At 34.9% G+C, this 24,611-nt stretch overlaps 5 protein-coding genes across 5 annotated transcripts; 4 read left to right on the plus strand and 1 right to left on the minus strand.

The window, feature by feature from the left end:
• The first annotated feature begins 2,765 nt into the window (after positions 1-2,765).
• LOC9309154 (probable cytokinin riboside 5'-monophosphate phosphoribohydrolase LOG6) lies at positions 2,766-5,473 on the plus strand. Its single transcript, XM_021020491.1, has 7 exons — positions 2,766-3,249; positions 3,445-3,542; positions 3,634-3,664; positions 3,787-3,886; positions 4,690-4,760; positions 4,863-5,006; positions 5,180-5,473. Exons 1-7 carry the CDS (start codon positions 3,112-3,114, stop codon positions 5,201-5,203), a joined length of 606 nt encoding a protein of 201 aa, XP_020876150.1. The 5' UTR covers positions 2,766-3,111; the 3' UTR covers positions 5,204-5,473.
• Positions 5,474-8,980: 3,507 nt separating this feature from the next.
• Positions 8,981-14,717, plus strand: LOC9307091 (ethylene-insensitive protein 2). Its single transcript, XM_021023086.1, has 8 exons — positions 8,981-9,135; positions 9,667-10,323; positions 10,493-10,579; positions 10,670-10,780; positions 10,862-11,074; positions 11,152-11,337; positions 11,447-14,107; positions 14,189-14,717. The coding sequence occupies exons 2-8, from the start codon at positions 10,075-10,077 to the stop codon at positions 14,564-14,566; spliced, it is 3,885 nt and encodes a 1,294-aa protein (XP_020878745.1). The 5' UTR covers positions 8,981-9,135; positions 9,667-10,074; the 3' UTR covers positions 14,567-14,717.
• A 1,212-nt stretch (positions 14,718-15,929) lies between these two features.
• LOC9307093 (isocitrate dehydrogenase [NAD] catalytic subunit 5, mitochondrial) lies at positions 15,930-18,827 on the plus strand. The gene is made up of 7 exons (XM_021023087.1): positions 15,930-16,734; positions 16,887-17,207; positions 17,302-17,463; positions 17,572-17,646; positions 17,831-17,940; positions 18,033-18,105; positions 18,385-18,827. The coding sequence occupies exons 1-7, from the start codon at positions 16,540-16,542 to the stop codon at positions 18,574-18,576; spliced, it is 1,128 nt and encodes a 375-aa protein (XP_020878746.1). The 5' UTR covers positions 15,930-16,539; the 3' UTR covers positions 18,577-18,827.
• A 409-nt stretch (positions 18,828-19,236) lies between these two features.
• On the plus strand, positions 19,237-21,809 carry LOC9307094 (adenosine kinase 2). The gene is made up of 11 exons (XM_002870978.2): positions 19,237-19,452; positions 19,630-19,683; positions 19,874-19,920; positions 19,993-20,024; positions 20,120-20,221; positions 20,346-20,490; positions 20,582-20,679; positions 20,789-20,859; positions 20,945-21,011; positions 21,106-21,289; positions 21,516-21,809. Exons 1-11 carry the CDS (start codon positions 19,358-19,360, stop codon positions 21,656-21,658), a joined length of 1,038 nt encoding a protein of 345 aa, XP_002871024.1. The 5' UTR covers positions 19,237-19,357; the 3' UTR covers positions 21,659-21,809.
• Positions 21,810-21,901: 92 nt separating this feature from the next.
• LOC9307095 (indole-3-acetic acid-induced protein ARG7) lies at positions 21,902-22,516 on the minus strand. Its single transcript, XM_002873040.2, has one exon. It carries the CDS (start codon positions 22,311-22,313, stop codon positions 21,981-21,983), a length of 333 nt encoding a protein of 110 aa, XP_002873086.1. The 5' UTR covers positions 22,314-22,516; the 3' UTR covers positions 21,902-21,980.
• Positions 22,517-24,611: the final 2,095 nt, after the last annotated feature.

The following is a 24,611-nucleotide window of genomic DNA, read 5'->3' on the forward strand; positions in this document are numbered from 1 at the left end:
GTAATTATATGATAGATTTTAACCAAAAATTATGACCCGAATAAAAATAATTTATGGGTCCGCCAATGTAAGTAATCTAGTCAGGTTCACCAATGGCATAGTGACATATTTTCTCATGCACTCTTAAAAACATAATTTGGCTTTGAGATTACTGAAATACTAGGATTTACTATTGAGCTAATGCTACAAAACATAATTAATTAGCACAATAGCACCATAAGTTTTTTTTTTTTTTTTTGAAGAAAATAGCACCATAAGTTGGCTTTGTCGTATTATCTGAAACATAATAGAGAATTTATATTAAATAGCCATGGATTCAAAAAGAATTAAGAAAATAGTCATGAGCTACAGTACTTTGTCTGTTGGATGTCGGAAAGCACGTGTAATTACACACATGCCCTTTATAACATGTTTTTTTCTCGAATTACATGTGATAGAATAATATATCTCTTTTTATCATATTATTTTCCGGTTTTACACGTTATTTATAAAGAGCACATGATATTTTTTGAAAAAACACTCTATTCAATTTAATATCTTTCTCTATCATGTTATTTTATAGTAATACACGTTTTTTATTACGATAACATGTGATTTTCTTTTAAAAAAAATTCTTATTTTCTAGTAATTCACGGTTTTTATTAAGATCACATGTTATTTCTTTGAAAAAACACTCTATTCAGTTTAATATATTTCGCTATCATGTTATTTTGTAGTAATACACGTTTTTTATTATGATCACATGTAATTTCTTTTAAAAACGATTCTTATTTTCTAGTAATTCACGGTTTTTATTAAGATCACACGTTATTTCTTTATAAAAAAAATTCTATTCAAGTTTAATTTTTCGGTAACAATGTTTTTTCTTAAAAATTCACTACGTTCTTTTAAATAGCATGTATTTTAGTTAAATATAACATGTGAAATTTAAATCTTACGTGCTATTTTGAAAAATATCACGAAACAATGTCGCCTACTGTAGATCTCAAAACAAACGGAGGATGGTTTTGTTATTTCACCTCTTCAGACAAGGTGGATCCATGCTGTTTTCCGACAGAATTTTCTCTCTCTGCTAGTTTCTTAATTTATGTGTCAAATTTGGCTAGTTAGTAATATTACCCAAAATAATATATCTCCACATTGTATCATTAAAATCTGAGGTTTTACTGTAAGGAAAAAAATCAACAGTGAAGCATATTTCTTGTCAACAACATAATTAAACCAACAAAACAATTTTTTAGAGGTTTCATTAACCCTAACTAATCATATAATTGATTGGCACTTAACCCAAAGAAAAGACAAAAATTTCATAGCTTTAAACAATCACGAGAAATAAAATCCAACACCAAATCATACGTATCTTACTGTTTAGCGTCGAACAGATAATAAATCGTTTTGTGCTGGCCTATCCAGAACAGAAATTCCTATTTATGATCATCATGAACAGAAACAATAGATTCGAGAAAGACAAAATTTTCACAATATAATATCAACTTTCTTTTTCATGGCCATGCAAATAATAACTTCTTTAATTATTGAGGATATCGACAAATATGCAACTTTTGAAAAAATTATATCTTTACAGGATAGATTGTGAGGATTAATTAGTCTCTAAACTTTGACCTAAAGAATTTTTCAGTTAATAAAAAAACTTTTATAAGTACCAAATTAAATTAAGTTTCAACATTTCGAAAATATTAGCTGCCGCAATTTTAGTATAAATGATCGCAAATAATTCTATAACAAGTTGGTGTTTGAATGACCGATTCATCAAAAAGACAATTCACAGATTAATAGACCCCCACAAAGTTTGGAAGATTGCAAATCTATATATACATTTTTGGATCACAATTAGCAAATAAATCTTAAAGTTGAGAAGTATTTACAATGGCATGCCATTAGCATTAATTATTTAGATTTGTTTTATTTAAGTAAAGATTTTTAAATAAAATTCATTTCTCATATATTTAGCAAAAGTCTCTACAAAATCTTTTCTTATCTATTTAAGTAAAAATTTGAAATCAAATATGTTCTCAACAATTTACCAAAAATCTCTACACAATCTTTTTAAAAATCTCGACTTAGTTAATCTGATTTTTATCTGCAAAAAAAAAAATTAATAGTAACGAGTGATGTAAAAATCGGGAATGTTGATACTATAATTTCTTCTACTTCTTTTTTTTCATATAATGAAAATTATTTTTTAGGAATATTTTCTCAAAACCTCTAAATAAAACAAAGGGTTTCAAAAGATAGCTTCTCTTTTGGCGGGTTGACCCGCAAACCCGTAACTCTCTACGGGCTTATCTGCATGAACCTGGAACCCGTAGTGGATAAAAATATTATTAAAAAAAATAACAAATAATGTTTAATTTTACGGGACGGGGTTATATGGTGCAACGGGTTTGGATCGATATTAATATTAAACAATATACTATGGATGAAATCCTAGAATTAAAAATCAAAATTTAATTATAAAATCAGAAACACTAAACAAAATAAACAATATTAACAAAACAAATACAACTTAAAATTTTGCTAAATAATTTTTTAGTTATAAAAAAATCGACCCACGGGGTAAAATCTAGTATGAAGTATATGAGAAAGAAAAAAACACCAAAATAAATAGAGAATGAGTAAAAATAATTCACCGTTTACTAGACCGGAACCCCACAAAAATTGGAAGATTGTAAATACTAAGTATGAAATATGAGAAGAAAAAAAAAAAAAAAAAAAAAAATGAGAAGAAAGAAAAAAAAAGAGTGCTCAACGCGTGTGTGAGCACCACTTGCGATTGTGCTAACCGATGAGTTAGAATATCTTTGTTGATAGAAAGAGCTAGCCAAAGAGTTGAACACTCGTGTGACCACGTTTCTCACGTGCCTAGCAGAGACTTAAGAAAGACAATCCACGCTATAAAACATAACAAAGGGTTGTAGAGAAGAAGAGAGTTAATTAAAACCAAACCAAAAAAAAAAAAGAAAAAAAAAAGAGAGAGAGTTACTAATAATAATAGACTTGTCTTATCTAAAAAAATATTCCTTTGTTTTTCCATAAGAACGAGAAACAAACAAAAAAAAAAGTTGTGACTTTGACAAGTTAGACGAAACAATGGAGGATGAAGAGGGAAGAAGGGAGATGACGAAGAAACAAAGTTCAAGGTTTAAGAGGATTTGCGTCTTTTGTGGGAGTAGCAATGGCAACAAAGCTAGTTATCAAGATGCAGCCATTGATTTGGCCAAAGAATTGGTATATTATCATGCATATATACAACTTGCATGTTACCCATTTCTCTTTTCAATTTTCACCAATAAGTTCTTTCAAAGATTCTTAAGTCTGTTTAAAAAAAAAAAAAGAGAAATAACAATGATAAAAGGTCGTTCTGTTTTTGAGATTCCTTCTTATACAAAATACAAAATTAGGGTTTGAAATTTTGATGAACAGGTGATGAGGAAGATTGATCTTGTTTATGGTGGAGGAAGCATAGGTTTAATGGGTTTGGTGTCTCAAGCTGTTCATGATGGTGGTCGTCATGTTATTGGGTACTTAGTCTATATGTTTATTCTATAGTACTTCATTAAAATTCGGATGTTCTTCATTAAAATATGGTTTTTAATTCTTATTATGATGCAGAGTCATCCCAAAGCTCCTCATGTTGCAAGAGGTATTAATTAGCGTTTCCTGAGGAGATCAATCTTCAATGGATCTGAATTGGAATAATAGCAATAATGGTAATAATAATGCTCTTTTTGTCTCTCTGTCAATGTCTCGCAAACAAACACAAAGATAACTGGAGAAACAGTAGGAGAAGTGAGGGAAGTTGCAGACATGCATCAGAGAAAAGCTGAGATGGCTAAGCATTCTGATGCTTTCATTACTTTGCCTGGTAAATTTACTCTCTCTCCCCCTCTCTTTTATCTTTATTACAAATAAATTTATGAAAAATTATATTATTGATACTCATTTGTGAAAACTTTGCTTCTACATTTAGAGTCCCCAATGTATGATGCTAGAATCTTTTAAAGTTAGATGTGTTAGTGTTTGTTTCCCCCCCTACATAATGTATGTTAGTGCTTTAACAAAAAAAAAAAAAAAAAAACTTTTATTAGTCATATCTCATTATATAGAACTTTAAAGAGTGCGTTTAATAAGTATTAATAACATGTGGTTAATATGATATGTGGGAAATCCCATGAGTCAAAGAATCACGACAAATAGTTTTGAAATAATTAAAGTGAATAATCAGAAAAAGTACTTGATCCATCAACATCCAAAAGCAGTGAAAATAGATGTCGACAAAGGACATCTGTTTCTTATCCAATTTAACAAATTTTTTATGTTCTCAGTTTATATATATATTTATATTTTTGAACAGACATTAAAAGATCATAATATGGGTTGCAAAATGTTGTTTTACTTTTTTGGGTAGTGCTGGTTTATTATATTCTGAGAGAAACAAAATGGTAATTATGTAGCAAATATTGTGATCACATGAATGATGATGAGTGCACTAATGTTTGACCTTTGACTTGAAAAAGTACCAAAGAGAAGAGAAGGACTTTTCATTATTCAGATGTTGACTTTTCTTTAGAGGTCAAAAATGAAAGTGAAAAAATTAATAAAATCTTCCTAAGTTTTACTATTCGTGCCACTTGACTAAGTCAACGAGTCCTCACTATCAATCATCAGGTGGCTATGGTACACTAGAGGAGCTACTTGAAGTGATAACTTGGGCACAACTTGGTATCCATAATAAACCGGTATGTAAACCGGTTTGGCGTGGTAATATATAAGATAGTAACCGACGATAATTTTGATCAATTATTTGATAAGAGTTTGCGATTGTTGTTTTTTTCTTGCAGGTCGGTTTATTAAACGTTGATGGATATTACGATGCATTGCTATCATTCATCGACAAAGCCGTCGAAGAGGGATTTATTCTTCCAACCGCTGGACATATTATCGTGTCCGCGCCAACCGCAAAAGAATTGTTTAAAAAATTGGAGGTACATATATCGATAGATGATACGAATTTAACTCTAAACCGAACCATATATTCAAATCACTAAATCAAATATCTAAACATGCTTTTATCTTTGTTTCAAATTATGTCTAAAACTTGCTAGACTAGACAGAGTTTCGTTTAACAATCCTGAAAATTTTGATTGGTGTATTGCAGGAATATGTGCCTCAACACAAGTAATAACATGCATGATGCATCAAAACTGAGCTCCAAGACGATTCATACCAAGAGTAAGATCAGATTATTTATTAGACAATCTAAAAGTCCAATTTGATTAGGCAGTACAAAATGTATATTTGTTTTGTGGATTTTTCATATTGTATCAAAATTTTCGGTTTATGTAATCAACTAGTGCATTTCATTTACATTTTAAGTAAGTACATATACGTTAGATAAATATTTGGTCCAATGGTTTTGGATATAAAGGGGCTGTTTTGACATTCCGGATTATATAGAATAGATCATTCGCCTTCAAAGTTTCTAAAAATGCTAAGCTAAATTTATTATTCGTTGGGCCTACTTTAACACTAATATCGATTATAACACTTGGTTGTTGAAAGACCTACCACTTATAGTACTAATCAATTTTTCTTGTTTTGAAATCTTTTGCTGGATAAAATTTTCGTAACTGAATGTGTAGATCAACTCGATTCAATTTACTAACAAAAACATTTATCTGAGCTACAACTTTCGATCTCAAGTCCTGAGCCAAGCAATCTTTAATTATAGAAAATCATAACATAATCTCGAATTGTTTAAGTTACTTAATATCCATATGTCTCCTCCTAAAACAGCCCCGATTCGATCTTATTCTTCTGGTCTCCACGTAATAACTCAACTCTAATTGAAAAATAATAAAAATAAAGAAAACCCACTTGATTAAACGAAAACATATGTTGAATGGAACCAATTAATTGAACAATAAACGAGTCTGATTTGTAACTGACGTCTCATGTTTCGAGGTTAATTACTAAAATTATCAAATCTCCAATTCTTATGAACCCACCCACCATGTGTTTCAAGCCCAAGAGAGATTCAGTGAACCAAGAAGGAAAAATAATTTAAATTGTCCCTTACACTAATGAAAGGTTATATTACAAAAAATCCAATTTATCAACAGATTAATAGTACTAATAAATAAATATTTGGACACAAAGCCCAAAAGATCACAATCTAGTTAAAAAAGATCGACAAGAAAGATTCTTCAAGCTGATGAATGATCTGTACCATGTAGCTTTGTTCCCTTTTCGGTTAACTGCCCAAACAACATCAACGAGACTTAATAAAAAAATTTCCTTATGACCAAAATAAATGACTGAAATTGATTTATTAGTCAAAACATACTCCTTATGTATTTAAAATTAGGATTTTATACATTCCATATGTAACTGAAATATGACTATCTTGACTCTTTTAAGAATTCTGACTTTTTTATTCACTCAAACTTTGAAATTGTGTTGGTACCTTCAAGTATGTAAGCCATTTATTTTTAATATTATAGAAAACAAGTGTGGTCTCTATGTTATGGTTCATTGAACATATACATCAACATAGGACTGAGAGGAGCCCATGTTCCTTTCATTGATGCAAAATTTTAGTTTCTTGTGTTTTAATTTGCTTCCTATCCAATGTACATGTATATATAGTTTCACAAGAGAATATGGATAATGATGAGTATGTTAAATATAATAGTGACAAGTTACATAAAAAAAGCCTAAAGAAATCAAATTGGAAAAAATAGGAAGGTACAATGTATGGTTATCGAAAGCCCAAGCTGTACTTCCATTGATGTAGGAGATGATTAGGAACACGTGGATTATAGTATTTCACTGAAAATAGTAGAAATTCTATTTATATTTGTTTTCTTCTTTTGGTTTGGGTTTGATTTTGTGATTTTGCTACTTCGGCATGATGGTTTGATCAATAAATATAATTAACCATACTAAAATATGAATCAGTTAATTAATTATAGTTTGGTTTTAGTAACTGTTTCTTCGTTAGTACGTACTAAAATGTTACATTTATTAGAATCTATTGACAAATGTTAATGACTTATTGTAACTGGTGAGAACAAAATCTAGCTATTATACATCACTTATGTATCAGATATAAAATCCAACTACATATTTTTTTTATAAAATGGAAATTCATATATGATTTTTTTTTTGTTTTAAAAGTAGTGTTTTTCAATGATGATTTAACAAAATCAAGCTCTTAGTTCGGAGATCAAAAGACACATAAAACAAAATGTCTGAGTTTTTTTTGTTTGAAGGCCATGAATTGTTATTTTTGACAAATATTTTGTTTTTTGCAATTAATATTGATGTCTAATACATGGACAGCAGAATAAATAAAAAATTTGCCATATAAATTTATAGCATTCTGTGGAGTATAATGTCCAATCCTGTTTTGTTTTCCGATTTTACATATTTATGGTATTAACGCCTTCATTTATTTTTCCATTTTTGTTAGTCAACAACTTCAGCCTTCGATAACGCCTAATTGTTTCAGCAACTTTAGTTAGTTTTCTCAAATAACGTCATTTTCAAAGGAAGTTTTTGTTTTCTCTTGTATTATATTTATGCAAATGGCAAATTATAATTCCATTATTTTGCGTAACACTGAAATGTAAAATAGAACCTTTTCAGATATATTTTTACATTTAAAAATTGTTTTAACACTAACATAAGTATATCATTAAAAAATTCATAGACATCGGTTTCTAATATTAGATAAATAGATCTAAATTTATATTTTAGTTTGAATGCTAATAAAAAATTGGTAGCAAAAAGTTATATATACAGTAGTTAAATAATTTTATTTGTTTGAGATTTGAATTTTACAGTATGCGAGAATCGCGTAAACTTTTTTAGAGTGTGACAAAAAAAATTCAAATCTTCTAGACACATGTAATCTTTTGCGAGTTAGAAGATTTGATTCCCTATCTTTGATCATACACAATTTTAACAAATGTACATAATTTTTTGTTCGTACTCTTAAAGTTAGTCACGTTTATATTATTTGTAACCGTCCGTTTGATTTTTTAAATAAAAATCAAAAAATAAAAATATTACTAGAAAACAACATTTTTGTTTACTCTCATAAATGATAATAAATCATAAGTACGAAAAGATTAATATAGCTCGAGTTTCACAAAATCAAGTAAAATACGTGATCAAATCTCCATATGAAACTGTATTATCAAGCTTTTTCTCAAGAAAGGAATTCTCAACGCAAGGTTTAACTAGTGAACATGAAGTCTTCTCAATTTTCCAGTTGATCCACACATCTAGAAGTTTTAAGAGTTTTCTATTATTATTCCTTGTATTTTAATTGTAAGAGTGATTTCTTGGCATACATTAATAAAGTTTATTCATATGGTTTTTATTTTTGTTGGCTTCGCAATTGGAAATTTTATCACAAATTTCTTTAATAAATTCAAGTTTAGTTGCTAAAAATAAAAATATTTTCTGTTAGTAAAACAAGGATATTATAGAGAGGCATACAGTATTTCAAAAACAAAAAAAACAAGTGTGATATAATTGATGTGTATAAAAAAGGAATTTTAATTTTTGATGCTATTATTATTACATATGCAATGAGGAGAAAGAGGGGTCCAGAATTTTAAAATAATAATAATTCTCTTCTTTGTCCACTAATCTTGGAATCAAAAACTACGATTAGTTTAAAATATTAAATAAAGATGAATTAAAGAAACCATATGTTAAACCTGAAAAATTAAATTAAAAGACGTTTTTTAGCTATAATAAAAGAAAAGAATAATACCTTTGTTTTTTACATTTTATTTACATATATAGTAATAATAATCTTTCTCTCTCTCTTTGAAGGTGGCACGAGCACCCATAACCTTCAGGCCTATAGATACAAATATGTATGTATATGTAATCTATATATAAATATTTTATATAATTGATTTTTGGATCTCTTTTATCTCTCTCTCTCTGGATGGAACTGAGCTCTTTCTTTCTCTCTTTCCTCTTGTTTTCTCTCTCTATCTCTCGTGGCTTGAAGATCCGTTTCTCTACTCCTTCCTCTCTCTCTCACTGAGATTATTGTTGTTAGGTCAACTTGCGATCATGGCGATTACAAAGGTGACCTCTTTCAAAAACCCTAATTCTCTGTTTTTTTTTGCTGGGAAACTTTGTACGGACTTTCATGGGTTTTTGTAGCTTTTGCCTCGGATTTTGTGCAAATGAGACTTTCTGGGTTTTTTTTTTCCTGCTCGTTTTCAGCTTTTCATAGTTTCATCACAAGGATCGAATTCTTAGTTTCAGCTTAGATCTCTCTCCCTCTCCAATTTTCTATGGATTTTCCAGACTTTGAGTTCTTCGCGACTGCTTCTCTCATGTTTGGTTTCTGGGTTTTGTTTTAATTGAGAGATTTAAGCTTTTTTTCATTTTTTCTACTATACTTGGTTTGTGGTTGACCTTATTTTTCTCGAAGATCTGAATGCGTAGATCATACGGGATCTTTGCATTTTTGTATCTTTTCGTCAGCGTTACGATTCTTTTAGCTTCAATTTAGTTGAAATTTTGTAAATTTTTTTTTTGAGCTTATCTCCTTTTTGTTGCTGCTTCCTACTAAGATCAATTATTGATTCGAAAATCTATAAATTTTTTCAGGTCTGAAGCTGATTTCGAATGGTTTGGGGATATTCGTATTGGTTAAGTATATGGAAGTCTGTGTTCTGCTCTTGGCTGCTCTATTAGGGCTTCCTCCATTTGGACCAACTTAGCTCATGTTGTATGGTCTCTCTCCTTAACTTAGCATTGGTTACTAGAGGAAATTTCAGCTATTAGGTAAAAAAAGACTGTACAGAGCTGTAAAACAAGACAGTGTTAGAGTGGCTTTATTTGCCTCAGTGTTATTTTGACAGAAGAACCGACTGATTCGCTACTGTGTGTGACTTTGGAGGGAATCAAATTTACCAAGGGAAAGGTGTTTTAGATCAAATCTGTGAACCACTGACTGATTTGTAGAGTTGCCCTTAAATCCTACTCTGAGTAATTATATTATCAGATAGATTTAGGATGGAAGCTGAAATTGTGAATGTGAGACCTCAGCTAGGGTTCATCCAGAGAATGGTTCCTGCTCTACTGCCAGTCCTTTTGGTTTCTGTTGGATATATTGATCCCGGGAAATGGGTTGCAAATATCGAAGGAGGTGCTCGTTTCGGGTATGACTTGGTGGCAAGTACTCTGCTTTTCAATTTTGCCGCCATCTTGTGCCAGTATGTAGCAGCTCGAATAAGCGTTGTAACTGGTAAACACTTGGCTCAGGTATTTGTTCCCCCCCTTCTCTGCATTTTTTTGGTCTCGAAGCTTTTAGCTATATTTTTTTTAAATAACAAAACTGGGCTCTGTGGTTGACTTGTCACTTTCTCAGAGTGGAATTCTACTAACCACCTTCTCTATTTCTCTAACATTTTAATGTTCTTTACTGGGACAGATCTGCAATGAAGAATATGACAAGTGGACGTGCATGTTCTTGGGCATTCAGGCCGAGTTCTCAGCAATTCTGCTCGACCTTACCATGGTAGTTACTTACAATCTTTTTCGTTCTTAAATTTTTAATTATGTGGTAAAATTTCGATTCCTCTGACTTGAGCTTCTCTATTGTAAACAGGTTGTGGGAGTTGCACATGCACTTAACCTTTTGTTTGGGGTGGAGTTATCCACTGGAGTGTTTTTGGCCGCCGTCGATGCATTTTTATTTCCTGTTTTCGCCTCTTTCCTTGTATGACTGGTCTTCCTGCCTTTTTTTCCCTCTGTGTTTTGCAATATCAGAAATTAGCTGACATGGATACAAATATTACAGGAAAATGGTGTGGCAAATACAGTATCCATTTGCTCGGCAGGCCTGGTTTTACTTCTCTATGTTTCTGGCGTCTTGCTGAGTCAGTCTGAGATCCCATTCTCTATGAACGGAGTGTTAACTCGGTTAAATGGAGAGAGCGCATTTGCACTGATGGGTCTTCTTGGAGCAAGCATCGTCCCTCACAATTTTTATATCCATTCTTATTTTGCTGGGGTACCTTCTTCTCTTTCTATGTATCTCTCTTTTCTATTAAGATGCAATATTATTAAGCAGTGAACGCTCTATCGCAGGAAAGTACATCTTCGTCAGATGTGGACAAGAGCAGCTTGTGTCAAGACCATTTGTTCGCCATCTTTGGTGTCTTCAGCGGACTTTCACTTGTAAATTATGTATTGATGAATGCAGCAGCTAATGTGTTCCACAGTACTGGCCTTGTGGTACTGACTTTTCACGATGCCATGTCACTAATGGAGCAGGTTTGTTCTGACGGTTTTATGTTTCGTATTAGTCTAATTCTTTTTAGGGAGACAGTTTCAGAAATTTTTTGTGATTATTAATAATTTTGTTCTTGATTGTTGAGCGCAGGTATTTATGAGTCCGATCATTCCAGTGGTCTTTTTGATGCTCTTGTTCTTCTCTAGTCAAATTACAGCACTAGCTTGGGCTTTCGGTGGAGAGGTTGTCCTGCATGACTTCCTGAAGATAGAAATACCCGGTTGGCTTCATCGTGCTACAATCAGAATTCTTGCAGTTGCTCCTGCCCTTTATTGTGTATGGACATCTGGTGCAGAGGGAATATACCAGTTACTTATATTCACCCAGGTCCTGGTGGCGATGATGCTTCCTTGCTCTGTGATACCACTTTTCCGCATTGCTTCGTCGAGACAAATCATGGGTGTCCATAAAATCCCTCAGGTTGGCGAGTTCCTCGCGCTTACAACATTTTTGGGATTTCTGGGTTTGAATGTTGTTTTTGTTGTTGAGATGGTATTTGGGAGCAGTGACTGGGCTGGTGGTTTGAGATGGAATACCGTGATGGGCACCTCGATTCAGTACACCACTCTACTTGTATCGTCATGTGCATCCTTATGCCTGATGCTTTGGCTTGCAGCTACGCCGCTGAAATCTGCGAGTAACAGAGCAGAAGCTCAAATATGGAATATGGATGCTCAAAATGCTATATCTTATCCAGCTAATCAAGAAGAGGAAATTGAAAGAAGCGAAACAAGGCGGAATGAAGACGAATCGATAGTGCGACTGGAAAGCAGGGTAAAGGATCAGTTTGATACTACGTCTGCTACTAGCTCAGTCTATGATTTGCCAGAGAACATTCTAATGACGGATCAAGAAATCCATTCGAGCCCCCTAGAGGAAAGCGAGTTGGATGTAAAATTCTCTACCTCTCAAGTTAGTAGTCTTAAGGAAGACTCTGATGTAAAGGAACAGTCTGTATTGCAGTCAACGGTGGTTAATGAGGTCAGTGATAAGGATCTGATTGTTGAAACAAAGATGGCAAAAATTGAACCGATGAGTCCTGTGGAGAAGATTGTTAGCATGGAGAATAACAGCAAGTTCATTGAAAAGGATGTTGAAGGGGTTTCATGGGAAACAGAAGAAGCTACCAAAGCTGCTACTTCAAGCAACTTTAGTGTCGGATCTGATGGTCCTCCTTCATTCCGCAGCTTAAGTGGGGAAGGGGGAAGTGGGACTGGAAGCCTTTCACGGTTGCAAGGTTTGGGGCGTGCTGCCCGGCGTCACTTATCTGCGATCCTTGATGAATTTTGGGGACATTTATATGATTTTCATGGGCAATTGGTTGCTGAAGCCAGGGCAAAGAAAATAGATCAGTTGTTTGGCGCTGATCAAAAACCAGCCTCTTCTATGAAAGCAGATTCTTTTGGAAAAGACATGAGTAGTGGATATTGCATGTCACCAACTGCAAAGGGAATGGATTCACAGATGACTTCAAGTTTATATGATTCACTGAAGCAGCAGAGGACACCCGGAAGTATCGATTCTTTGTATGGACTACAAAGAGGTTCGTCACCGTCACCATTGGTCAACCGTATGCAGATGTTGGGGGCTTATAGTAACACCACTAATAATAATAATGCTTATGAATTGAGTGAGAGAAGATACTCTAGCCTGCGTGCTCCATCATCTTCAGAGGGTTGGGAACACCAACAACCAGCTACAGTTCACGGATACCAGATTAAGTCATATGTGGACAATTTGGCAAAAGAAAGGCTTGAAGCCTTACAATCCCGTGGAGAGATCCCGACATCGAGATCTATGGCGCTTGGTACATTGAGCTATACACAGCAACTTGCTTTAGCCTTGAAACAGAAGTCCCAGAATGGTCTAACCCCTGGACCAGCTCCTGGGTTTGAGAATTTTGCTGGGTCTAGAAGCATATCGCGACAATCTGAAAGATCTTATTACGGTGTTCCATCTTCTGGAAATACTGATACTGTTGGCGCAGCAGTAGCCAATGAGAAAAAGTATAGTAGCATGCCAGATATCTCAGGATTGTCTATGTCCGCAAGGAACATGCATTTGCCGAACAACAAGAGTGGATACTGGGATCCGTCAAGTGGAGGAGGAGGGTATGGTGCGTCTTATGGTCGGTTAAGCAATGAATCATCGTTATATTCTAATTTGGGGTCACGGGTTGGAGTACCCTCGACTTATGATGACATTTCTCAATCCAGAGGAGGCTACAGAGATGCCTACAGTTTGCCACAGAGTGCAACAACAGGGACTGGATCGCTTTGGTCCAGACAGCCCTTTGAGCAGTTTGGTGTAGCGGAGAGGAATGGTGCTGTTGGTGAGGAGCTCAGGAATAGATCTAATCCGATAAATATAGACAACAGCGCTTCTTCTAATGTGGATGCAGAGGCTAAGCTTCTTCAGTCGTTCAGGCACTGTATTCTAAAGCTTATTAAACTGGAAGGATCCGAGTGGTTGTTTGGACAAAGCGATGGAGTCGATGAAGAACTGATTGACCGGGTAGCTGCACGAGAGAAGTTTATCTATGAAGCTGAAGCTCGAGAAATAAACCAGGTAGGTCACATGGGGGAGCCACTAATTTCATCGGTTCCTAATTGTGGAGATGGTTGCGTTTGGAGAGCTGATCTGATTGTGAGCTTTGGAGTTTGGTGCATCCACCGTGTCCTTGACTTGTCTCTCATGGAGAGTCGGCCTGAGCTCTGGGGAAAGTACACCTACGTTCTCAATCGCCTTCAGGTAAAAGAACCCGCAGTACTCTTCATTGAAAACCGCAGTTTTGCAGTTTGAAAATATTGACACGTATGGATTTTTAAACAGGGAGTGATTGATCCGGCGTTCTCAAAGCTGCGGACACCGATGACACCGTGCTTTTGCCTTCAGATTCCAGCGAGCCACCAGAGAGCGAGTCCGCCTTCAGCTAACGGAATGTTACCTCCGGCTGCAAAACCGGCTAAAGGCAAATGCACAACCGCAGTCACACTTCTTGATCTAATCAAAGACGTTGAAATGGCAATCTCTTGTAGGAAAGGCCGAACCGGTACAGCTGCAGGAGACGTGGCATTCCCAAAGGGGAAAGAGAATTTGGCTTCGGTTTTGAAGCGGTATAAACGTCGGTTATCGAATAAACCGGTAGGTCTGAATCAGGATGGACCTGGTTCAAGAAAGAACGTGACTGCGTACGGATCATTGGGTTGAAGAAGAACATTGTGAATGTGAGAATCTCATGATCAAGGAGACGTCGAGAGGGAAGCCGAAGCATCAAAACTCTTGCTTTTGATTGCTCCTCTGCTTCGTTAATTGTGTATTAAGAAAAGAAGAAAAAAAAAGGATTTTTGTTGCTTCAGAATTTTTCGCTCTTTTTTTTTTCTTTTTTTTTTTTTAATTTGGTTGTAATGTTATCTATATATACATTTTTGGATGACTTTTAGCAAATAAATCATGGAGTTGGAATGTATTTACGGATGAATGCCATTGGCATTAATTATTTAAATTTGAAAAATATTAATTAAAGATATTACCAACACGATTTCGAGAATCATAAATTCATATCTTCCTTAATTTTCTGAGTCATTAATGTGATAATCTTTAGGAAATATTTCTCTGTAAAAAAAAAAATCCACATTAATGAAGGCATTAAAATCGACACTAACAATTAAATTATTTCGATATTCAATTATTTTAAGATTCTTATATCTTATTTGATATTTTTTTTAATATCTCATTCTTTAATTACTGCGTTTAGAATTTATTGGTTGTTACCTATTTTTTGGTGAAATTTATTGGTTGTTACTTAATAAGTAATTATGGTGCGTTTATTTTAGTTAATATCTAATTTAAAGGATTTGTTTTCTTTTATTATTAATAAACGAATAACATGTATAGAAATAAAAGATTTTTCTTGCGACTCCATAATAAAAATATTAAACTCTTATTTTCTACATTTCTTACACATAATATCCTCTTATTCAATAACAAAAAATATATATTGCATATTTTTAAAAATATTTATAATATTTAAATTATATAAAAAGTTTGTAATATTAATATTATTTCAACTCTATACAAATTTAATATATATGTATATATATCTTATGGGAACCATTTAAAAGAAATTTTTAAATTGACTTGAATTATATAGCTTTTAAATAAAAGTATTATTAAAAAGAAAAATAACTAAATGATGTTTAATTTCACGGGACGGGTAATATGATGGGACGGGTTTGGGTTGATATTTATAAAAGATAGTATACCACGGGTGAAATCCTAAAATTAACAATCAAAATAATCTATCAAACAAATTACATTTTGATTTTTTTAAGAAAATATAGCCCCGCGGTGTACCGCGGGTTAAAATCTAGTGTTTATATACATATCATCATCATAGGACCATAGGCTACAAACCGAATCCGGTTTGTGTAATTTTAATGCGGAATCATAAAGAAATCGTCGGTTTGAATTGTTAAATCTCCTTGGATCTCAGAACGTAGCTGACACATCAACGCTAGATTACTGACACGTGGCCTTATCATTCTTTCTTCTCGAATCGTCTTCTGGTTCCTCGACTCCTTAAATTTCTGTGGAAAAAAAACACCAGCAGAGTAACTAAAACAATATAATGGGTTATGTGATCTACTTATCGTTTCCGGCGATTCTACTCCTTTTGATCGTAGCTATCACTTTTTATCTCATCGGAAGAAAAATCGGCCGGCGAGAAGGGATAGAAGCAGCGTCCCAGTTTCACTACGGACCGCCGTTGGCTAATTTCCCGGCACCTGCACCACCGCATAAAGCTATGGAGAAGCCACCGGAACCGGTTTAGTGTGTGTATGATGACGTAATACTTACGTAAACATCCTATGTAGTGTGTGTGTGTATTATTAAATAAGATGTCACTCTTATTGGGCCGATGTTGAAGCCTGATAAAATTTATCTTGATTGGGCCTAGGGTTTAAAAAAAAACACTTCTTCCCGTTTTGTATTTTAACGTAATCACACTTACTACCGTTTTACCTAATGCAACTTAGAAACTACGCGGCGTTTTGACGGAAGAAGAAAAATATTCGCTACTTCTTTTACAACTTTTGTCCCAACGCAGAAAAGTCCTCTCTTTCTCTCTCTCTCTCGAATAAAATTTTTTCATTTGCTGCGTCCTTCTGGTACTTGAAGCGATGACCATGGCAGCAAATCTCGCGCGACGGCTGATCGGAGGAAACCGATCGACTCAGATCCTTGGTGCTGTGAACTCTAGCTCAGGTGCGGCTACTTCCGTCGCTAGGGCTTTCTGCTCCTCCACCACTCCGATCACCGCAACTCTCTTCCCTGGTGATGGGATCGGTCCCGAGATCGCCGAATCTGTCAAAAAGGTCCCTCATCCTAATCTGTTTTCTGCGCAGAATTTCGAGTTCTGGAATCATAGTTACGAGAGAATTGTTTGATTGAATTTTGAATTGTGTACAAATTTTCGATTTGTGGGAATTCGGTATATTGATAGTTTTTGCGTTTTGTACTGATTCAGGTGTTTACAACAGCTGGTGTGCCAATTGAGTGGGAAGAACACTATGTTGGGACTGAGATAGATCCGAGAACACAGAGTTTCTTGACATGGGAAAGTCTCGAATCTGTGCGTAGAAACAAAGTTGGTTTGAAAGGTCCAATGGCTACTCCAATTGGGAAAGGTCACCGTTCTTTGAACCTGACTCTTAGGAAAGAGCTTAATCTATATGCCAATGTTAGACCTTGTTACAGTCTTCCTGGTTACAAAACTCGTTACGATGACGTTGATCTCATTACCATCAGAGAAAACACGGAAGGAGAATACAGTGGCCTTGAACATCAGGTTTAGTTTCTTGTGTCTATTGATCGAATGTTTCAGGTTAGTTCTTCTTAAAGTGTTTCTAATAATTGTTTTGTTTTCTCCTTACTCATAATAGGTTGTTAGAGGTGTGGTGGAAAGTCTTAAAATCATTACCCGTCAGGCGAGTTTGAGAGTTGCAGAATATGCGTTTCTCTATGCCAAGACTCATGGAAGAGAGAGAGTTTCTGCTATCCACAAAGCCAACATTATGCAGAAAACTGACGGTCTATTTCTCAAGGTCTGCCCGTTTTAGAACTCCAAATATTTTCTTATACGGAGGTCGGAGGATCAAAGCAATGATTGTTATTTTTGCTTAGTTTTTGTTACATTTTGTTTCTTTTTTCAGTGTTGTCGTGAGGTTGCTGAGAAGTATCCTGAGATAACTTACGAGGAGGTCGTTATTGACAACTGCTGTATGATGGTAAGCTATGACACCGAATCTAATTTTTTCGTTAATTAAGTTAGTGGTCGGGATTACCTTGTAGATTTTAGAAGTTTGGTTTCTTAGCAACTTGTATGTTAGTTCTGTTTTTCCACTGTTTTTACTTGCTGGACAAGTCCATTTATTGCGGAATATGCGACTGATAATCTTGAGATGCCTGCAGCTTGTGAAAAACCCAGCACTTTTTGATGTCTTGGTGATGCCAAACCTGTACGGTGACATTATTAGTGATCTGTGTGCCGGATTGGTTGGAGGACTAGGATTGACTCCAAGGTGAAAACACTGGTTACTTCATCTTGAGGAATAGTGTTGTTTAGTATGATTATGAGCTACATCATCTTAAGGCCTTATTATCTTTGACGCAGTTGTAATATCGGAGAAGATGGTGTAGCCCTTGCTGAAGCAGTTCACGGTTCTGCACCTGATATCGCTGGAAAGGTTGGTCCTTGAAACAATTTATCATTCCAGTTTCATCATATTCTCAGATATTATAAACTCAATTAAATGAACTCAATTCAACTCTTACCGTAAGACCAAGTATAATAAATAGAAGATTCCTCGTCTCCCTCTTTGCTGTTTTTTTTCTTGGTAGCATAGTCAGATGCTTAGTCTTATTATGGACCGAGTCATTTACGGGGTAATAAGTATCATTTATGCATCCAATGTTGAAAGATTAGTATGTGATTTATTGTTGTCCTTGTTTTTTCGATGATGTAGAACTTGGCGAACCCAACTGCCTTGCTTCTTAGTGGAGTGATGATGTTGCGTCACCTAAAGCTCAACGAACAAGCAGAACAAATCCACAGTGCAATCATCAACACCATAGCGGAGGGAAAATACAGAACCGCGGATCTTGGAGGTAGTTCGACCACCACGGAATTCACAAAGGCAATCTGTGATCATCTCTGAACATCGTAAAGTCCAATTCTTTATCGAATCTTCTTTTGGGAGCCTTTTTTATAGCCTCGAATTCTTCTTGTTTCTTGTTTTACGATTAGAATAAAAGAAAAATGAAAAAAACGGCTCTTCATGAGTTTTGAAGTTATTGTTTCTGCGTTAAAACGTCTTTTAAATTTCTTTGCCGTAAGGCAAGATTCATAACACTGGAAAAGTGATGTTCTTTCTGAATCCATCAGAAGAATTTTGTTTTGTTGCTTGAATTCTTTACTTTTTTTTTTTTTTTTTTTTGAACACGAATTCTTTACTTTCTTATAATTTCAATCAGTTTATCAACTTTATACATATATCCAAACTTTTTTTTTTTTTTACTTAAGTATTGACCAAAAAGCTATGAGACTATGATTATGATGAAATGACAAACTCATCAAATGAAGGAAACTCACTTCATATATTTTTGTCATTGGTCGTAAAATATATTTTTGTCATTGGTCGTAAAAGGATGAAATAAAAATGTTATATATTTGTAAACTTTTTCAATATAAATTAGTCGGTCCACAAAAAGAAGTCTACCCAAAAAAAAAAAAAAAGAGTACTAATTTATTAGTTTAAAAATTATTAAAAAAAAAAAAAACTAAAAGAGAATAATAATAATATGTCGTTGGTGCACCAACTCTCTCCCCTCGAGTTATGATTATAAACGCAAGACGCTTCTTCACTCAGCAGCACTAAGCTTGCCTCCAAACCAATCCCAGATCTGAATCTAAACCTCTCAAAATCTCTTCTCATCATCATGGCTTCTTCTTCTAACTACGATGGAATCCTTCTCGGAATGGGTAACCCACTCCTCGATATCTCTGCCGTCGTCGACGACGAATTTCTCACCAAGTAAAAACGCCTCAGATCCCTCTTTTTCTATTTGTTTCCAATTTCTTTTGCTGTATCATTGTCGCTATCCTCTTTATGGGATTTTGATATGAATCTAGGTTTTGTTGTTTGAATCTTCTCCAGTGGCGTGATTTGTGTGCGATTTTTTATGATCTTTTTTTGTAATCTGTGTGACAGATACGACATCAAGTTGAACAATGCGATTCTCGCTGAGGACAAACATTTGCCCATGTGAGTTTTGATTTATGCTCTGCTTTTGGTATATTATGGTTGAAATTAGGTCTTGTAATCAGGAATGATGATCTTTGTTTCATCTTTTATGGATTATGGCTACCTTTTTGACACTCTGGGTTCATATTCCTTGTTAGGCACACAGTTGATGGGTTAATATTCACTTGCAAATTGTTTTTGTTTTCTTAAGGTATGATGAGATGAGTAGCAAGTTCAATGTTGAATACATTGCCGGAGGTAATTCATCTGTTCTTTAGTTCGACGATCCTGTAACCCTTGACAAGATTGTGATATTCAATTCTTTCTCAGGTGCTACTCAGAACTCAATCAAAGTGGCTCAGGTAGATACTTTTACCTTTTTCTTGCACTCTTTTGGGGTTAAAAGTAACCACTGCTAAAATCAAGCTTTTTTTTTTTTACTTGCTGGTGACTGCAGTGGATGCTTCAAATTCCTGGGGCAACCAGTTACATGGGATCCATTGGAAAGGACAAATATGGAGAGGCCATGAAGAAGGATGCTACAGCAGCTGGTGTCAATGTAAGCTCAGTGTCCTGAATCTTCTCAGGTTTTCATATTTTTTGTCTTTTGACGATAGTATGAAGTTATTGTTGAAACTGAATTCATAATTTGTAATTAAAATGACAACATGCTTTTTTATCAGGTTCACTATTATGAAGATGAGTCGGCACCTACTGGAACTTGCGGTGTCTGTGTTGTTGGTGGAGAAAGGTCTCTTATTGCGAATCTTTCAGCTGCAAACTGCTACAAGGTTGATCACCTTAAGAAGCCTGAAAACTGGGCATTGGGTAAACTTCTTTTTCTCATCGTTGCATCCGTTTACAGTTCCGTATTATTTCTTCATGATCTGATATCTGTGATCGAATATGTTCTGGGTAGTTGAGAAGGCCAAGTTCTATTACATTGCTGGATTCTTCCTCACAGTATCGCCTGAATCCATTCAGTTGGTATCTGAGCATGCTGCTGCAAACAACAAGGTAATAAGACATGGTCCTCCATTTCATGAGACCCTGTTGCAGCAGAATCTTTTATTTGCTAACAAGTGGCTTTTGTATTAACAACCCAACTTATTCACTTATCCTTCAGGTGTTCACAATGAACCTTTCTGCTCCATTCATTTGTGAATTCTTCAAAGATGTGCAGGAGAAGTTCTTGCCGTAAGCTCTCCCTAATTTTTTTTATCCATTACAGATGTTATGATTACTTAAATGTACTGAAAAACACTCGACATTGCTCTTTCAGATACATGGACTTCGTTTTCGGCAATGAAACAGAAGCAAGAACCTTCTCCAGGGTTCACGGCTGGGAGGTAAGAAAATTTCTCTTGCACGACTAAATTTCAGCAGGCTGTTCTGTTTTGTATAGCAGAGATAATGATTAACCATTTATATGTTTATATATAGACTGAAGATGTCGAACAAATAGCCATCAAGATTTCACAGCTTCCCAAGGCCACGGGAACATACAAGAGGACCACTGTGATAACACAGGGCGCAGATCCAGTGGTTGTTGCTGAAGATGGAAAGGTGAAGAAATATCCAGTCATCCCTCTCCCAAAAGAGAAGCTGGTTGACACCAACGGTGCAGGTACTAATTTTGATAATCTAAAGACCGGGTTGTAACCAAATCTACATTCAACTGTAGGCTTATTTTACTAGATAGAAACTGACATGATCATAGAATAAGCTGATCCTTTAGTATTTCAAACGAACTTTCTCCTCAAAACTGATACAAAACATATTCCTCTCTGTGTCATAGACAGAACCAATACCGATATATTAACCCATACTATTTTTGTTGATCTCTCTTACAGGTGATGCATTTGTGGGAGGATTCATGTCACAGTTGGTGAAAGAGAAATCGATTGAGGAATGCGTGAAAGCTGGATGCTATGCGTCGAACGTGGTGATCCAAAGATCTGGCTGCACTTACCCTGAGAAGCCCGACTTTAACTAAACTATTGGGTCATCCTCAGTTTTGTGATATCTTCCAAATAAAACAACCTTCGATTCAACAAACTCCCACGATTATTGCTTGAGTGTACTTTTTACCATTTTATTACCATAATTATTTGATAATTTGATATTACCACCATAGGTTTAGACAAGTCATGTTAAATCAATGACGGCTTCGATGAGAAGATTATATCTACTATCAGCTAATAATATCTAACAATGGCTCATTTCACAACACTTCAAATGGATCCTCTCCCATTATCAAAAACCCTAAACGTTAGAACTTCGAAGTACGGAGAACCCTCTTCGTGATCAAAGACTCATCAAGAATAACGAGGAGAAGCACAACGGATGACCTCAAGGAAGAGACTTTCTTCACAGGGAATACAAAGCTTGGAATCTCCGGAAGTGAAATCGTCATAAGCTTCATCTTTTGATTGATCAAGCAAAGCCCTGAAGAGGGGATCGTGAAGCAACGTGATCTTTATAACGAACCTCTTGTAACTTTCCTCTTCTTTACCAACGTACACCACTAGGTGCCCCTTTGGTACGTCATGTGGTATATGATATTGATCATTAGTGGCGACGTGGTGTTTGGCAACTCTGCTTGACATTTGCTTCCATGCCTTTGTGATCAGCTTGCTCTTCTTCATCATGTTTATGAGAGAGAATGAGAAAGAGAGAGAGACGTTTTTGGGGTTTAGTGTGAGATAAAATGTAGAGAATTAGTATTGATGTCGTACGTGTGTATTTATACACAAAGTCACAAACATAGGTCCACTGTATATCTATTTAATGTATGTATACTATAATATGGATGAATAGGTATGGGTAATGATTTTTTTGGACCATGTCGTCTTTACAATAATACATGATCTAACATTAGTTAATATGAAAAACTATACATTCCATTCAATATATACATATATTATTACCAAGAAAATATATTAATGATAAATAGGGAACGTCATTATCAATTTGTTTTGAAAATAGGATATGTCTTTATTAATTCATCATATGAACATTTACTTAGAAATGAAAAGAATAATAAATGTATAATGTTTTTGGGGGTCGACTACGGCCAAGCTGTACTAACGACATACGAAATCGTACGAATATGCATCTCCCCTAGCTACCCCAATGGGAGCTTTCGCTTTAATCATTGATTCATTTTGTTTCTTTTATCGGCATGGCATGCACATTGGCACTCAACTATTGTGCATTTAGAGGGGAAAACGGTCTATTTCCCCACGAGAAGTATCCCATCATAACAGATAGAGCCCAAACTTTAATCCCGGTCTATATGCCCTTAAAAACAATGTTTTATGTCTATTTCTCCCCGAAACGTAAGTTCAGTAGCTAAATCTCACCGAATTAATACTTCGAGATCTATTAACCCACGTATCTGGGTTTCGTCGGTTTAGTGTACATCAATTCAGCCTTAACCATTTTAAAACCAACTTTAACCAAAACTAAACCGAAATTATCAAAAATTAACCCAAACCCGGCCGACCCATTAACGACCCGATCGAACTTTTTCTTCTTCTTCGCTTCAAAATATTTAGGGTTTCGATACCATCAATTTGACATCGCTAGGATTCTCTTCGTTTAAAAACAATAACAAAAGACTAACTTTTGGTTGATGAAATCAATGGGTCTTTGATATTGATAAGCTTTGATTAGTCTCTCTTCTTCGCCATGAAGATTCTGAGATTGATGAGATTAACCAAATCGATTTGGGATGCAAATTTGAGATTAACCAAATCGATCTCTTCTTCAAACTCTGTTTTTTATGGATTCAATGTGGTGAAGGTGAATACACTTAACATGGATGGGAAGAAGAAGAGTAAAGTGATAAGAGTTAGCTTTGTTGAGGAAGAAGATGACAAGAAGTATCATCATTGGCTTGATCGCAAGGAGAAGTGGGAAATCGCGGTTATGGTAAAGGTAAAGATCGTGGTGGTGGTGAAAGAGCTAATTCTTCGACGAGGACTGGTTTTGCGGCGAAGGCGGCGGGAATGACGAAGCTTTCATGGAGCATAATTTCTCTGTTTTTGAATGTCAATTGAACAGTAATGTGTCAATATAATAGACTGCTTTTGAAGTGCCTAAGCTTTAGTGGACTTAATTTTATACATGGCTTGCTTGGAATCTCCATGTTTATGAAGAGATTAAGACATATACATACAATGGATTGGATTTTCAGAGATTATTGATTAACAGAGTTATTTGTATATGTCTAAGCTTTGATTAGTGTTTGTGTTTGACATTTATACAATTTCCTATTTAATATGTGATTTCTCTCTTCACCTCTTTTGTTTCTTATAATCGAGACGATCGTGTTCTAGGATTTTGGCTAGTAAAAATCTTAATCATAAGTGGTTTAATAACAAGAAGAAAAGTGAATTCCAATTTTGACAATAAAAAAACCACCCAGATTTTGAAATCGGGTGAAAAAGAGAAAATTTTGACAATAACAAAACCCAGATTTTGAAATCGGGTGAAGAAAAGAAGAAGAGAGGAAAGAAGAAGAAGGGTATTGGGTTTGTGTTTTAATCGAGTCAAAATTAGGTTTTCTTTGGTTATAAACGGTTAAGTAAACAATAACCGACGAAACCCAGACATGTGTCTTAATAGATCTAGAAGTATTAATTCGGAGAGATTTAGCTATTGAACTTACGTTTCGGGGAGAAATAGACATAAAACATTGTTGTCAAGGACTTATAGATCGGGGTTAAAGTTTGGGCTCTATCTATTATGATGCGATACTTCTCGTGGGGAAATACACCGTTTTTCCGCATTTAGAGATAGCATACATGTGTGTGTGTGCGCGCCTGTATATACAAAGACCGTAAAAGATATATCTCTCTCAATTTAATTATGATACAATAACAGTGGTAATCGGTAGTGCATGGTCGAATCACTAAGGCTATCGTTCTGTCTTTTCTTCTGTT

This window comes from Arabidopsis lyrata (assembly GCF_000004255.2).
Source record: "Arabidopsis lyrata subsp. lyrata unplaced genomic scaffold ARALYscaffold_6, whole genome shotgun sequence".
NCBI lineage: Eukaryota > Viridiplantae > Streptophyta > Magnoliopsida > Brassicales > Brassicaceae > Arabidopsis > Arabidopsis lyrata.

Bases quoted from the DNA above. Each gene is read 5' to 3' on its own strand.
- LOC9307091 (XM_021023086.1), top strand. From the start codon at position 10,075: ATGGAAGCTGAAATTGTGAATGTGAGACCTCAGCTAGGGTTCATCCAG. The intron at 10,580-10,669 runs GTAGTTACTTAC...TATTGTAAACAG, and splicing joins TTCTGCTCGACCTTACCATG to GTTGTGGGAGTTGCACATGC. The intron at 14,108-14,188 runs GTAAAAGAACCC...ATTTTTAAACAG, and splicing joins ACGTTCTCAATCGCCTTCAG to GGAGTGATTGATCCGGCGTT.
- LOC9307094 (XM_002870978.2), top strand. From the start codon at position 19,358: ATGGCTTCTTCTTCTAACTACGATGGAATCCTTCTCGGAATGGGTAAC. The intron at 19,453-19,629 runs GTAAAAACGCCT...TCTGTGTGACAG, and splicing joins GACGACGAATTTCTCACCAA to ATACGACATCAAGTTGAACA. The intron at 20,860-20,944 runs GTAAGCTCTCCC...TTGCTCTTTCAG, and splicing joins GTGCAGGAGAAGTTCTTGCC to ATACATGGACTTCGTTTTCG.
- LOC9309154 (XM_021020491.1), top strand. From the start codon at position 3,112: ATGGAGGATGAAGAGGGAAGAAGGGAGATGACGAAGAAACAAAGTTCA. The intron at 3,250-3,444 runs GTATATTATCAT...TTTGATGAACAG, and splicing joins TTGATTTGGCCAAAGAATTG to GTGATGAGGAAGATTGATCT. The intron at 3,665-3,786 runs GTATTAATTAGC...ACAAACACAAAG, and splicing joins AGCTCCTCATGTTGCAAGAG to ATAACTGGAGAAACAGTAGG.
- LOC9307093 (XM_021023087.1), top strand. From the start codon at position 16,540: ATGACCATGGCAGCAAATCTCGCGCGACGGCTGATCGGAGGAAACCGA. The intron at 17,208-17,301 runs GTTTAGTTTCTT...TACTCATAATAG, and splicing joins ACAGTGGCCTTGAACATCAG to GTTGTTAGAGGTGTGGTGGA. The intron at 17,464-17,571 runs GTCTGCCCGTTT...TTCTTTTTTCAG, and splicing joins CTGACGGTCTATTTCTCAAG to TGTTGTCGTGAGGTTGCTGA.
- LOC9307095 (XM_002873040.2), bottom strand. From the start codon at position 22,313: ATGATGAAGAAGAGCAAGCTGATCACAAAGGCATGGAAGCAAATGTCA.